The sequence below is a fragment of the Barbatula barbatula genome, assembly GCF_947034865.1.
Source record: "Barbatula barbatula genome assembly, chromosome: 2".
Classification (NCBI taxonomy): domain Eukaryota; kingdom Metazoa; phylum Chordata; class Actinopteri; order Cypriniformes; family Nemacheilidae; genus Barbatula; species Barbatula barbatula.
Genome location: NC_136767.1, coordinates 26,115,025 through 26,130,745, shown reverse-complemented (window position 1 = coordinate 26,130,745; position 15,721 = coordinate 26,115,025). Strand labels below are relative to the sequence as shown.

The 15,721-nt window shown below is 38.0% G+C and overlaps 1 protein-coding gene across 1 annotated transcript in view; it reads left to right on the top strand.

Annotated features, from left to right (window-relative positions):
- Positions 1-13,466, top strand: part of LOC306905108 (2-hydroxyacyl-CoA lyase 2-like) — a 70,264-nt gene extending 56,798 nt beyond the window's left edge. Inside the window, exons 10-15 of the mRNA XM_079475502.1 lie at positions 11,535-11,649; positions 11,774-11,943; positions 12,040-12,110; positions 12,256-12,327; positions 12,601-12,706; positions 13,161-13,466. Coding sequence (XP_079331628.1) covers positions 11,535-11,649; positions 11,774-11,943; positions 12,040-12,110; positions 12,256-12,327; positions 12,601-12,706; positions 13,161-13,339 — 713 coding nt within the window. The 3' untranslated portion in view covers positions 13,340-13,466. The remainder of the gene's footprint in view (positions 1-11,534; positions 11,650-11,773; positions 11,944-12,039; positions 12,111-12,255; positions 12,328-12,600; positions 12,707-13,160) is intronic.
- The last annotated feature ends 2,255 nt before the right edge of the window (positions 13,467-15,721 follow it).

The window sequence follows — 15,721 nt, the reverse complement described above, 5'->3', positions numbered from 1 at the left end:
AATAAGGCTTATTTTTTTCTTGTAATACTTAATTTGACAAGTATCATGTTGTAGAATTTGTTGTACTGGCTTTAATTTATGCTTATTTTATTTATATTACGTACTGTATTACAGTATGAGAATCACCATTTAGAATAATGAGAATTATTGAAACCTCCTATACAGGACCCATAACAATGATTTTTTTTTATTAATGTACTTAAAGTAGGTCACAATGTCACAATCGCAAAAATTTTTTATTTAAGAAAAATATAAGTTGTATACGGTGGCCTGGACATGTTTTTTTTCTTGAAGTTCGCCCATTTCCTTAAGGAGCAGCAGTGCCTTAGTGTGTCGCTTTGGAAGATCAGAAATGTTGTGGTCCTTTCAATATTTATTTCATGTTTTCCAAGCACATTAATATATGACAATGAAGGACTGATCTGTGTGTTAGTGTGGCTGCTTGTGTGATATATGCAATAGTGTTGAATCTTTTTCATTCAACGGTGTGCCTGAAACTGAAGACCATGACTTTGCAGTTACAGTTATTGTGCATGCTTACTGTATGACGGAATCAGTGGATCATCAAATTGAAGTTTAGAAACATGTTAGTTTTAATCTAAGTATTACCGTAAAATATATTTATAAGAACCTCTGGAAATAAGTAGTCTGTATTTTTTCAATCTGAGACCTTTCTATATCACAGTTCTTTTCCTCAGGTTTGTGATTCACAGAATCATTTAGGTATTGTCATATAATTCATCAAGATGTTTTGATTGCAATAAAATCACGAAAGACTCATAAACATCATTGAGAACAGCATCTTATTTCACGCCTTCTGATATTCAGAAGCTTCTGGGGCTTGTGAGTGGGCTCCCAGTGGAGAAGATGATTCTGGTAAAGGTTGCTGGACAACCTGGTCTCCTTGGTCCGGCCTCAAGCTGAGTCTCTGGAGCATTTGAAGAAGCCGCTTTAGGACCAAAGGCCTTAACCAGGATCGCTTTAAAGCTGATTTAGGTCATAACCACCAAATGTGGATTTATAATCCCGCTTACTTTCTCCTTCCTCCATAGCATTACACTACTGCAAAGGTATTTTCATCTTCAAATAATGTCAAATTAAAAGATAAGATGGCCAAAACTGTGACTTGAGCACTAAAGGGCAAACCACTAAATGTTTCCATATGTTAACACTAGTATTGACAAGAACCAACGAAGCCCAAAAAATCAGAGACAAGTGTGTGAACGTTTCTTAGTTTTAATTAATAAGCACTCCATCTTCTTCACACTTGATCTTCATTTTCATCCTCCGCAGCACCTTCTGTAAAGCACACAAACAAAACACTTTAGCAGAGAGTTAATGCACACATAATACACCAACATAAGCTGAACTTCTGAGCTTTGTTTTGAGCATTGCTAAATGGACTGTAACGTCACTCGCATTGTTTTTTCAGCATAAAGACTTTTTTTAAAGCCACTACACCCAGTCTGACTGCTTTGAAAAGGCTTCGTACGCTCGATATCTGAAAGGTGCTGATGAGCCGCTTCCCGCAGATCAGCGATCACATCAGGAAAGCTCCTCTCAAGTTCCTGCAGCTTGTCCACAGACAAGGAAAAAAGTGTGCAGGAACTTAAGGCACGAAGTTGAGCAGGCTGCTGTCCTCCCAAGAGCAAACTGATCTCTGCAAAGACATAACAGAGAAATCCAAATAGAAAAAACATTCAATATATAAGCAAGAAACTTAACTACAAGCCAAATACGTCATAACACTTTAATAGAGTACGGCATTTCTCCATCAAATGATGAAAACAAGTAGATCTACAGTAAGTCAACATAAAAAGTAGACTGGCGGTACAGTATATACTGTATGTATATTTTCTTTTAAATATACCAATGGCACACTTAAAGGTTTTTCGGTCGTTTTCCAAGTTGTCCGAATTATGTCTGAATTCTTTCACACATTCTACCAGCTTCCTGTCAAAAGTAGGAAGTTCTTGGTAAAAATGATATGATGTGTGTCTCTGTAAAGTTCAAACTGAATTAAAGCAAGTTTCTCATACACCACCTCCAAAGTACTCTCCAGACAAGAGCTCCTGCTGGAAAGACTTGATCTCCTCGTGTACCCGTCCACGCTCGATGAAGAACATCCTGTCAGCAGGACCGTTCCGTTGGATGATGATGTCGCCTGTCTGGAAGATTTCGCACTCCAGCTTCATCAGAACGGCCTCGATCAGCGTGACATCGCCACTAGCAAACAGCCATCCCTTCATCAAGTTTGGGCACATGACTTTCATAACATCCTACAGTACGAAACATGAATGTCTTTTAGCTTTGAGCTCATGAATATGCTAATTTGCTCCTACACATGAACAAAATAAACGTTTAGAAGGTATACACATTTACACTCTTTTGATCGGTCAGTGACAACATTTGACAAAATGGTATAACTGCACACATCAGTTCATATTTTAAAAAATCTAACTTTCTCAATTTGACAAACCTTTTTTAGCGATTCTTGCAGGAGGCCAAGACAGCTCCTTTTCTGTTGCCATCTGTAGCCTGCAATGGCACGCTTGCGCAATGCCTTGGGCAGATGTTCGAAGTTTTTCAGCTACAGATGTAACATATCAAATATGCCATTATATTATCTGACGTACCTTCAGTTCATTTAATAAAAATGAGCAAATGTTACAAAAGAGCACCTCTTTTACGTTCGCATTGCTAGCTGCAAATGTTGCTATCTGCCATGCAACAAGTGCAATAAACATCGATCGGCCAATCACAATACTTATGATGGCGGCCCATTGTTCTTCAATACCTACAAATCAGAGAAACACATCCATGCAAACGCCATTATTGCATCTTTTTACATCCTTTTTGAGTGCTGCTTGCTTTTACTAGGTTGTGGTAAGTTTTATTGTTAAGGATTTGGTCAAAGCCCTGAGTTCGTCTAAATGCAAGCATCGCTGAATTTAAGTATTTCGAATGCATGTTGGAAGTGTGACGTACGTGTCGGAGGGTCAGAAGCTCCACATAGTGTCCCGGTCATTTGGCAGAATGCACGAAAGAAAGAAGATGAGTACTTCTCTCCAATTGAGGCATTCTACGTAATGTGTCAAAAAAAGAATAAAACAGGCATTCAATTCACGTGACTTCTCACCATATTAAAAACCATGTACCATTTACCAGGAGGTGTTCTTGTGTGACCCAGCTATCAGGTGGAAATTCACCCAGCCCGGAGAGGAAAAACTGGATGCAGGCGTTCCAGTGCATAATAAGAAACAGCACCACTGCAACAAACAAGGTTCTAAAGAGTCTTCTCACTGCTACAAGCTGGATGTGTAAATCCTACAAGCACGTACGAAAACACCATGCAACCATTACAATCACACTCCATACAACAACAAAAATGTCTACTTTTGTATGCAAGAAACTGGCTATTCCTTACTTCTTCAAGTTCCAAGAAAAACCTGGTGAGTTTCGGGACACGGAGCAGACGTATCATGCTCAGAATCCTCACAAACATGAGGATCCTCATGATCTTTGAGGCCACCAGCGAGCTCGTGTCAACGTGATAGTTTTCCTGAAACAAATCAAATATGGTTTTATAGTAAGACGTCGAATAGTTGATATCATCAATGTGACTGATATTAATAAGGCCGAATAAGCAAACTCACCAAAATTATGATGAAGACATCCGCCGGAAACGCAGCCAGCAGGTCTGGAACAAACCACGAGCTTAGATAGTCTTTCTTTATCAGCTGAGGATCAAGAACGAGCACCTAGACGGAACAAAAAAGTGCGGACTGAAAATCTGTTTTGAATATAAAAACATAGACAGGTGCAGCTAAGTAAGATAATCATATTTACGTTGTTGTCATCAGTTAAACTGGACTATTTCTAAAAATGTGTGATTGGCATTATTAAGGCGTTCATCAGTAATCTGGCTAATGCAAAGGTTTAGTTTTCATTTCGTTTCTTGTTTTTCACCCAGAACGCTGTTACGGCTGGTTTCCTACCTGACCATGTTCCTTGAAGAATCCCATTCGAAAGTTTATCAAGATGTCAAAACAGAACACTATGTCTGAGATGACATTTAAAGATAACCAAATCTTGTGTGAGCTTTTGTGGATATCCTCAGAAAAGGCCATGTCCAAAGGGATGGCAAACAAGTTGAAAGATGTAAGGATGATCATGAACAGCAGGTATACATTTCTGCGGAAAAAAAAAAGGCTTTGAAACACAAAATCTATTGTATGTTGCTTGGTTAGCTAATTCACTCAAAGTCCCACCGCATTCAATAATGTGTCGTTGTGTCACTCATCTTTTAGCACTGAAATAGCATCTGTAAAAGGTTTTTTCCTGTGATTATGATTTATTCATGCCTTAAAAAGGCTGAAATGTAACATTTGTACTGTATACATAGATGCTTCATTTGACGTGTGAGCAGCGTGTGCTGGTGTTGCAGAAGCAGAGCTGAAACATCAGTGATGGTTATATACTGTATGTAGTATATGCACCATCCACATCTATGCCTCACATGAAGTTGTAAACAGAGGCAGTTTCAAACAGCATTTTTTTAAACCGTCTTTGGTAAATATATGGAGAAAATACTCTACAATGGATTGAAGTATTGAAATTGCACACGGTTTATCTTAAAGCGTATATAAAAACACGATTATCGATTAATCGATTGTTCAAAAGAGGGAGTTTAACTCAAATTAAATTCCTTTATGATTTTGTTTTCACATTTTCCTTCATATGCAAAGATATTTCTAGTAACAAAAAGTCCAGGGCCCTTTTCCAGTGGAAGGAATGAATGCCTTTCATGATTTAACCTCCTCAAATTAATACAAATGATTTGTACCCCGACCCCAAAAAACACAAGATTTTGGTTAAATGTGGTGGTGCATTATTAATAAAATGAGATTTTTCCGGTTACCTGAGCCGACTCCGCGGATGTATTATACAAGTCTCTTTGTCAGACGGTTCTTTGTCAAATTTCAATGGCATCCTTCCTGTAAACAAGTTTCAGCGAAAGGTGAAAGACGAACTCTTCTGATGCTGGTCGTGAAGCGAAGTGTACAGTTGACCGTTGCTTCCGTTGTTTTTTAAATTGCATCGAGTGAATTTGAATGATGCAGATCATCGTCATATTCATGCCGCTCCACCAGCAGTGGCTCGCCCATAGAGGGCGCTGGGGTGCCGACCTCCCTGCCAGTTTTTTATTTGTATTTAAAAAAAATATATTTTAATAATCTCTCATTTTGAAAAAGAATCTGTGTTAATTACATGATATTAATGGTTTTACTCTAGAATGTGTTTAGAACTCTCCAGAATGATATTTGGATGTTGGTGTAGTAGTAGTAGCCAATAGGCTGTCTTCCCTGGGCTCCAGTTCGCTCAGCCCTACAGTGCTGGAATTTAAGCCAATAGTTCCCCGGTTGCTACGCAAAAAAGTTTATATTTCGCCAATCATCGTCGTGTAATTTTAAGGTTTAGGGGCTCTGAAAATATCGCCTGTAGTACCAAGATTAGTGATGGGCGATACCACATTTTTTTGATGCGATACGATACCGATATTTTTTCTTTAAATTTAAGCGATACTGATACCGATACTGCTATCATTTTTAAAGTGTATGAGAATTTTTCATTTTTATAATAGAATATAATTACAATTAAAGACAAATTACGACTTGTACTGGCCATTAATAACATATTTATTATAAAAGGTTAATTTAACAAAAAATTTAAATGTTTAAACCACATTCTTCCAAAAATTATGATGAAATAACGTAAATCCTAAAAACATTAACTGTGCATTTTTTCACTGTCATTTTAAACAGGCCATTTTTCTTGAACTGTTACACTTACTGTACAGAACTATTACTGAACTGTACTGAAGTTTCCTATCGCAAACTTTCATTTGTGTGCGCGCACAAACACACTTATTTTTATTTGCCTATTTGTACCAAGTGACAAGGGATTACACGTAATAGGTTAACTAATGACCAGCTCTTTGTACCTGGATACTTTTTGCCTCCCTGGAAAGTCTCCTGTAACGTCTTTTGTCGGACAGATGAAGTCTGTCACAGACACCATATCTTAGTCTCTCTCTACTCTTTACTCTCTCTTTTTCTCTCTCTCTCTCTCTCTCTCTCTCTCTCTCTCTCTCTCTCACACACACACACACACACACTCACCCTCCATCTATCTCTCCAACTCACTCACTTTGAAAGACACACACACACGCTGTCATTCTCTTACTCACTCAGTCTCTCTCTCACTCACCACACCACATTTCACACACATTTGCCATTAAAATATTGATCTTAATAGTAATGTAACTATGCTTGCTTTGTTTTTTTTTTTGTTCACTTTTTCCTATCTGGACACTGAGCGATGTAACTTGTTCATTATCATTACCTGTGAGACTTGATTTCTACATGGCAGTTCAATTAATATTGTCTTTTTAGACCATTGGTATTGACTGGTTTGAGTTCTTTTATTGGTATAGGCAAGGGACATGGACTAAAATGCACCAGAATGCAGGAAATCACATCTATGAAATTAAAAAATATCTGGGGGAGGATCCCCCCAGATGCCCACACACACACACAAACAGCCCCACCTAAAATATTTTTCACCAGCCGCCACTGGTGACAGGTGTGCACGCGCAGCTCACTGCATCACAAGCCTTGCTGTCTTTGATCTCATGCGCCTATTTGACACTTAAGCATTCTTGTTGTATTGCCAACACTGCAAGTTTTTACTGCAACATTGCATGTAAACACGTTCGTGCAGAACACCTGTTTTGGCAGATATCCATAAATCAGGACAGGGAAACACCACTCCCACAATCCGACAATGTGTCTATTATTCTATTCTCTTGAGGCGTATTCTCCTCCCCTCGCAGTGACAAAGACTGTTGCATTATACACCAGGGAATGTTATTCTAACTGTCAACGTCTGTGACACCCAGACAGAAAGTAAGAGTCCCCGGCATGGAGGAGAGAGCGTGGCGGAGGTCCTGCGGGCTCACGGGGTCAAATTCGTCTTTACGTTGGTGGGAGGACACATCTCGCCCATCCTGGTGGCCTGTGAGAAACTGGGCATCCGCATCGTCGACACGCGGCACGAGGCCACGGCTGTGTTTGCAGCCGATGCCGTGGCGAGACTTTCCGGTAAGAACAAATCTAAGAAAGCAAGAGGGTCCTTCGTGTTGCATGAGGATGTTAGATGGTGATAATCTAGTGTTTTGCCCCTGTAGGCACAGTGGGTGTGGCTGCAGTCACGGCCGGACCTGGACTGACCAACACTGTCACTGCGGTGAAGAACGCTCAGATGGCCGAATCTCCTCTGCTTCTTATCGGTGGTGCAGCTGCTACTCTACTGCAGGTCAGAAAGTTACTTCAAGGTTCACTTTACATACTCTCTGCTCAGCCTGGCGTGCTGGAACACCTCTGCCTTATCTGTTCCTCATATCGCTATTGGTGTGAGATTATATCAGGTAACTGTCCGTCACAGAGGTAACCCCCTGACCGCAACAGTGAGGCTCTGAAAGTAGAAATCATTTTATGAATTTAATTCTAAAACTTGAATATAACATTTCATGCGCAAGTTGTGAGTTTAATATTGAGTCTGTCAACAACTGTGTGTATAAGAATGCTTAACATGCTTTCTCTGCACTCATGAGATTGTGGTAGTGATGAAATTACAGGGTTTTATCTCCATGTATCTCTGACACAGTAAACTGGATGTGTATTCATCACCTCACCTCAAGGCTTATCTTAACTCTCCTGGTTCCTCCCGCCCAGTACAAGTGTACACACAGAGAGCAAATAAGTCAGCAATTACTTTTATATTATTATTGAACCGCTCTACCCGGGATCTTACGAAGCATGTTGAAGAGAAGAAACGCACTAGAAAGAAAATAACAAAGCAAATGATCTCATTTCAGTATGAACAGAAGAACAGGTGTACAGGGATGAAGCTTAAGGAACGGAGCTAAAGAAGAAACTTCAATGTTTGCTTCATTTTTTCTTAAGAATAAAATGACATGCTTTGTTTCTACTTGCCCGGTCAAGAGCTTACAGTATACTTATCTATCAAACCTTTCAGTGTAACAAGCACATCGCATTCTCATGTATATATTAACACGAAGTGTTGAGTGACATTAATGATCAATTATTGTGGAGGGATTCTTTCGCTCATAATTTAATATAGAGGAGTCTCTGACACCATTGTTTGCGCATAATATTTCCTTCTGGAAGACGTATGATGCCAAACAATAAGCTATTAAAAGTAAACTGTTAGCTAGCATTATGATGTTGTGAACACTTATTCTTGTATTATAAAGTCGTTACTTTATATTTGTCGGAATACTTGTGACATTCAATGTTTCGACTTGCTCTGAACAAGAATGTCATTATATCATCATCATTATATTGAAATGAAATTCTGCACTGCTAAAATAATTTTTATTTTTGACGAAAAAGGGTTTAAGCATAAAATAAATAAGTCTATTTATCACAAAAATCTATTTATCACATATAAAAAGAGAATAGTTACTTTCACACTAAATGCTAATGATTTGTAAAAAAAAAAATTCGGCCAATGGTCAATAATCTTTTTTACATATTTAAAGCACAATAAAATGTAAATGCTCCCCTAATTATTTTATATATTTTAATAAGTTTGTACATATTGTGTTACGCTGAATGACAATGTAACAGTATTTCAACCAAATTGTGACTTTATTGTCCAAGAAAAAAGACATTTTACTTGCATTTAATGTGCTTTCTATGGACACAAAATCACTTTATCAATTTATTTCGACCCATGTATAAAACATCTGTGAAGCTATTCTAACTTCTGATGATCTTTATGGCAAGAACATAAAACTCCTTTTTTTAAATAAAATTAGGATGTGGATATAAATATGTGAGTATTGTCCTCCTAAGAATGTTTTGTCAATCTGATCCCATAAATTCTCATTGGTGCTGAAAAGTTGCAGACATAGTATATCTTACTGTAAAATACATTTGATATGAACATTCTGTTGAGTCGTGTGTGTAACGTAGAAGAGATCCTAGCTTAAGACATTAATTGTTTATGTTAATACAGCGAACAGTAATATTTTAAGTGTGTGTCATATGTGATGGTTTTGTGATCTGTTATAAATATGAAAATCTACAATTTGTACAAGAATAACCCACCACTCTTCCTCTTGACATTCGATTTTTGTGTTTTTTAGGGTAGAGGAGCCCTGCAGGATATTGACCAGATGTCTCTCTTTAAACCCCTCTGTAAGTTCTGTGCTTCAGTGAGAACAGTGAGAGAAATCGTTCCTACTGTGAGAAAAGCATTGGCCGTGGCACAGTCTGGCACACCAGGTAATGCTGCGAATGACCATTTTTTCATCTAATCATTTATCATTTTTGTGAGTGATTGAAACATGTCACTTTTCAGACAAGTTAAGATATAGTGAATCACACTTTTTAGAGAGTACATGACCTGACTCTGTGTGCATAAGTTTGTGGTGCCAGTCTAGATATTTAAAGACACCCCTCCTTCATTAAACAGTAAACATTAAACATTTAATATTGACATATACTGGTTGACACCTTTACATTTTTTTAAATCATATCGTGAAAAAACCCGTTCTGCTACTTTAGACCTGCTTACTATTTATTTTTCTTTGCAATAAAGGGCATTAGAAGTATAAAATAACACTCAAAAAAAATTCTCTCAAAAAATTATATTCTCATGTGGTTCAAAACTTCTGGTTCATTTTTATGTGGAAAAGAAAATATGTTGAGAAATCATTTTGGGGCCAAGTCAATGGGGCGGTGTTGTTTGGCTACCAACAAATATCTTCTTTTGTATTCTGCAGAACAAATATTTATTTTTCTTACAAAAAAAGAGTTTAAATCTTGGTGTGAACTATCCCTTTAGGTCCGTAGTTCTCAAACGTTTTCCTTGTTGTACAGTGCATTTTCGACCCTCCCCAAAATAAAGTCGCATAATCCTAAACTAGAATTTTTAGAAACCAAAAACATATTCAGTTATACAATGCTGAAACATAAATAATTTTGGTTATTTTTCTAGTGTTTGATTGCGTGAAAAGTATGATACAAATTCCGTGTCCCCCTGGATCAATCTTGGGGCCCCCAGTTCGAGAACCACTGCTTTAGGTCCAAAGGGTTTTTATGCTCCATATGCAACCAACACAGTTACTGTATGTATTGAATAAATTGATCATATAGAATAATGCTTTAGTTGTGTAAGCATGAGCCAAAAACGGCAACAATTATTGATTTATAGCACCCGGACATGTAACTCATGGTTGAAGTTTGAACTCTCTTTTTGGATGTGTGTCTTACAGAAAGGCCCTAGAGTCTTTAGGCATTCCTTGCTTCCTGGGTGGGATGTCTCGGGGCATGCTGGGAAAGAACAGTCTACTGCACATCAGACAGAACAGGAGAGATGCCTTGAAAGATGCTGATCTTGTGCTGCTGGCAGGTGAGTAACAGCGCCATCTAGTGTCTTTTTATTTTCTATGGTTTTATACTGTTCGGAATGCTTAGAAAACTAAGCTATTCTTTTTCTAGATGTCAATACATGATTTGTTTTGGTTTGTAGGCACAGTGTGTGACTTCAGATTGGGTTATGGAAGGGTGCTGAACCGACGGAGTAAAATCATTGCAGTTAACAGAGACAGAAGTCAGCTATTGAAGAACTCGGACATGTTCTGGAAACCAACAGTGGCCATTCAAGGTGAAGAAGTGCAGTTTAATTTCTTTCCTGAATACATAATGTATAATACATTAATGAAAATAAATTTCTCTGTACTATAGTATTAACTATAGTATCTAACTAGTTTTAATTCATTAACTGTAATAGGCCTATACTTAATTGAACACCCTATACCGGAGTATCTTGACATTTTACTACAGTTTACTATAGTAAATATTATAGTATACTCTACTACAGTATTTTATCATTTGGGCACATCATTTACATTACACACTTACAATCTTGTGATCAATGTTTTGTAAAGAGACTGTACTTTATTGTGTATATTATATGTATATAAAATATGTATATCTTTTGGGACCTTTTGAAGTTTAAAAAGCTCTGCACTAAATAAACTAGAATCAAAATCCATCTGTAGTGGACATGAAATGGTAAATGCGTCACATGATTTGGGAGGGGTCGTGAGATATGTAGGAAGTGGTTATCGGGCACCTGCTCACCTGTTGTGGGTCAGGAGGGGGTGAATGGGGAGTAAGTGTACTCTTTGTTGACCAGCAATTTATTTTTGCAACATGTTTGTGGAGTAATAATTGGAGTATTGGAAAGCTTTCTGTTTTTTGTATGTATGATGTCCTTTTTGATGCGTCACAAATACAGCACTCCCAGTTTAGCCGCTCAGCGGATTACAGCTACATCATATTTGTATAACTTAAGTTATAACCTGTGTATACATACAGTACATATACACTACTAAAAAAGGGGTTCTACACTGACAATTTATTTTCCAAATGTTTCAGGCGATGCTGGCTCTTTCCTCCTGCGTCTCTCTAAGGCCCTCAAGGGACACAGATGCCCAGAGGAATGGCCTCAAAGTCTGAAAGAAGGAGATTACGTCAAAGAGAAAACTAACAGGTGAACTTTCCCCACCTTTTCTATTCTTGCTTGCATGTCAGCTTTGTCTCAGGAGACTGAATGTGTAAACCTATGACCTATAACTCCCTTTAGTTTCATCTCGCTGCCTATTTGTTTATCTCAGAGCCAAAGCAGATGAGAAGACAGAGATGCATCTGAATCCTCTGAATGTTCTGCACCGGGTGGATGAGCTTTTGAATGAGGACAGCATCATAGTGGCCGCCGGGGGAGATTTTGTCGGCAGTGCTGCTTATATCATGAGGCGGCGCGGCCCGCTGCGCTGGCTAGACCCAGGTTAGCAGGACTATCGATATTTTTTGACCTGTTTGTGAACATCTAAAGCACCGTTTTGAAGGAATTGATGATTCTGTTTTCTGCTATTCACTCCAGGAGCTTTTGGGACTCTGGGTGTTGGAGGAGGTTTTGCTCTCGGGGCCAAGCTCTGTCGACCTGACTCTGAGGTAAGACTGTAAAGAAGTTAAATTGTATTGAATGCTTTGATATTGATCTCTGTTTGACCAGAGGACCTAGCTGACCTGACTGTAGTGACATTTGCCCCAGTTATTGAAACAGCTTTTCCCACGTGGTGCGATGTGTGTGTTACAGGTTTGGATCATTTACGGTGATGGTTCCCTTGGATACAGTGTAGCTGAATTTGATACCTTTACACGCCACAAGGTGGGGAAAACACGGCCAAACCTCACATATAAATAGTTTACATATCTATTTAAAAGACAGAACAGGGCGTAATAGGGTTTTGGATTACATTTGATTTATTTACAAATGAATTAAAAAATCATAACATTTTTAACCCTTTCCATATGCGATCAACAGCAGATGAAGCATGTTATGTGATTGTCCCCATAGACTTATATTGTAAGTGCATAATGCATAAATGCAGTATATAAGCCAGAACGATTGTAAATGAGCTGTTTTTTCACGTCATGTCAGACACCAGTGATCGCTCTGGTCGGAAATGATGCCTGCTGGAGTCAGATCTCCAGAGAACAAGTGCCTTTGCTCGGGAGCAATGTAGCCTGTGGTCTCGCCTTCACAGGTGAGATGGTTTACTCTAATAATATTTTCAAAATGTTGTCATAAATGTAGGATTTAGCACGAGTTTGAAGTTTACAGTACACCTCCCGAGTCTTCAAAAAAATATGTGGATCAAGATGTTTTTCAGAAAAAGGATATTGTTGCATGTATGTTCTTTGACCTGTGATGTCATATTACTAACCAGGGAAATTATTTACTTGAATGTTGTTGTACCGTACAGTTCAACTACGTGTAAAATCGCTTTAAAAGAGAAGTCTGGGTCACAGTTATTTACCATTTTTGTTATTTAGTAATTTATTGTTGAGTCTTCCGTAGCACCTGTGACATTATAGGATTGCATAGTGTCCAGCAGTTGTACACTCAAGGAATACAGCAGCACTGACATTTGACTTTCTTCTATACTGTATTTGGATACAAAAGTATGAATTCGTTTTTTTCTTGTTTTCTGCTTGCAGATTATCACATCGTAGCTGATGGCTATGGGGGCAAGGGTTACCTGGTTGGGCGACAGGATGAGTCACAACTTGATGACATCATTAAAAAGGCACAGAAGGAAAGAAGAGAGCGAAAAGCCATTCTGTTAAACGTTCTGATTGGGAAAACCAACTTCAGGGAGGGCTCTATCTCCGTCTAAACAGCGACACTGTGCACGATCCTGCCTAGAAACCCAAAGTTCTCTTTTATGTTTTACATTTCAATTTTATGTTTTAATTTTAAAGCCTAATTAATTTATATGCGGTGCACATTTCAGTACATTTACAGACTGACTTGTTAAAACAAAAAGAAGTTAAGTTATTGGAATGGAAGCAGAGTATCAAATGTGTGCAACAACATACCAGATTGCAGCGGTGTTGTAACTAGGACAGTTTTTAAAGTTAAACTGGGTGAAACTCAGAAAAAGGACATGTTGTGGTCATCTTTCTCTCCACCAGAAATAAGACAATATTTCGCTCAAAGAGAGCTGATGTTTAATACATTTTTACATTGTGACATTATTTTATAAGTAAGCACATACATTTACCCAATGTCTCAGTGTTGTATTGGGGAAATAAGGCTTATTTTTTTCTTGTAATACTTAATTTGACAAGTACCATGTTGTAGAATTTGTTGTACTGGCTTTAATTTATGCTTATTTTATTTATATTACGTACTGTATTACAGTATGAGAATCACCATTTAGAATAATGAGAATTATTGAAACCTCCTATACAGGACCCATAACAATGAATTTTTTTGATTAATGTACTTAAAGTAGGTCACAATGTCACAATCGCAAAAATTATTTATTTAAGAAAAATATAAGTTGTATACGGTGGCCTGGACATGTTTTTTTTCTTGAAGTTCACCCATTTCCTTAAGGAGCAGCAGTGCCTTAGTGTGTCGCTTTGGAAGATCAGAAATGTTGTGGTCCTTTCAATATTTATTTCATGTTTTCCAAGCACATTAATATATGACAATGAAGGACTGATCTGTGTGTTAGTGTGGCTGCTTGTGTGATATATGCAATAGTGTTGAATCTTTTTCATTCAACGGTGTGCCTGAAACTGAAGACCATGACTTTGCAGTTACAGTTATTGTGCATGCTTACTGTATGACGGAATCAGTGGATCATCAAATTGAAGTTTAGAAACATGTTAGTTTTAATCTAAGTATTACCGTAAAATATATCTATAAGAACCTCTGGAAATAAGTAGTCTGTATTTTTTCAATCTGAGACCTTTCTATATCACAGTTCTTTTCCTCAGGTTTGTGATTCACAGAATCATTTAGGTATTGTTATATAATTCATCAAGATGTTTTGATTGCAATAAAATCACGAAAGACTCATAAACATCATTGATAACAGCATCTTATTTCACGCCTTCTGATATTCTGAAGCTTCTGGGGCTTGTGAGTGGGCTCCCAGTGGAGAAGATGATTCTGGTAAAGGTTGCTGGACAACCTGGTCTCCTTGGTCCGGCCTCAAGCTGAGTCTCTGGAGCATTTGAAGAAGCCGCTTTAGGACCAAAGGCCTTAACCAGGATCGCTTTAAAGCTGATTTAGGTCATAACCACCAAATGTGGATTTATAATCCCGCTTACTTTCTCCTTCCTCCATAGCATTACACTACTGCAAAGGTATTTTCATCTTCAAATAATGTCAAATTAAAAGATAAGATGGCCAAAACTGTGACTTGAGCACTAAAGGGCAAACCACTAAATGTTTCCATATGTTAACACTAGTATTGACAAGAACCAACGAAGCCCAAAAAATCAGAGACAAGTGTGTGAACGTTTCTTAGTTTTAATTAATAAGCACTCCATCTTCTTCACACTTGATCTTCATTTTCATCCTCCGCAGCACCTTCTGTAAAGCACACAAACAAAACACTTTAGCAGAGAGTTAATGCACACATAATACACCAACATAAGCTGAACTTCTGAGCTTTGTTTTGAGCATTGCTAAATGGACTGTAACGTCACTCGCATTGTTTTTTCAGCATAAAGACTTTTTTTAAAGCCACTACACCCAGTCTGACTGCTTTGAAAAGGCTTCGTACGCTCGATATCTGAAAGGTGCTGATGAGCCGCTTCCCGCAGATCAGCGATCACATCAGGAAAGCTCCTCTCAAGTTCCTGCAGCTTGTCCACAGACAAGGAAAAAAGTGTGCAGGAACTTAAGGCACGAAGTTGAGCAGGCTGCTGTCCTCCCAAGAGCAAACTGATCTCTGCAAAGACATAACAGAGAAATCCAAATAGAAAAAACATTCAATATATAAGCAAGAAACTTAACTACAAGCCAAATACGTCATAACACTTTAATAGAGTACGGCATTTCTCCATCAAATGATGAAAACAAGTAGATCTACAGTAAGTCAACATAAAAAGTAGACTGGCGGTACAGTATATACTGTATGTATATTTTCTTTTAAATATACCAATGGCACACTTAAAGGTTTTTCGGTCGTTTTCCAAGTTGTCCGAATTATGTCTGAATTCTTTCACACATTCTACCAGCTTCCTGTCAAAAGTAGGAA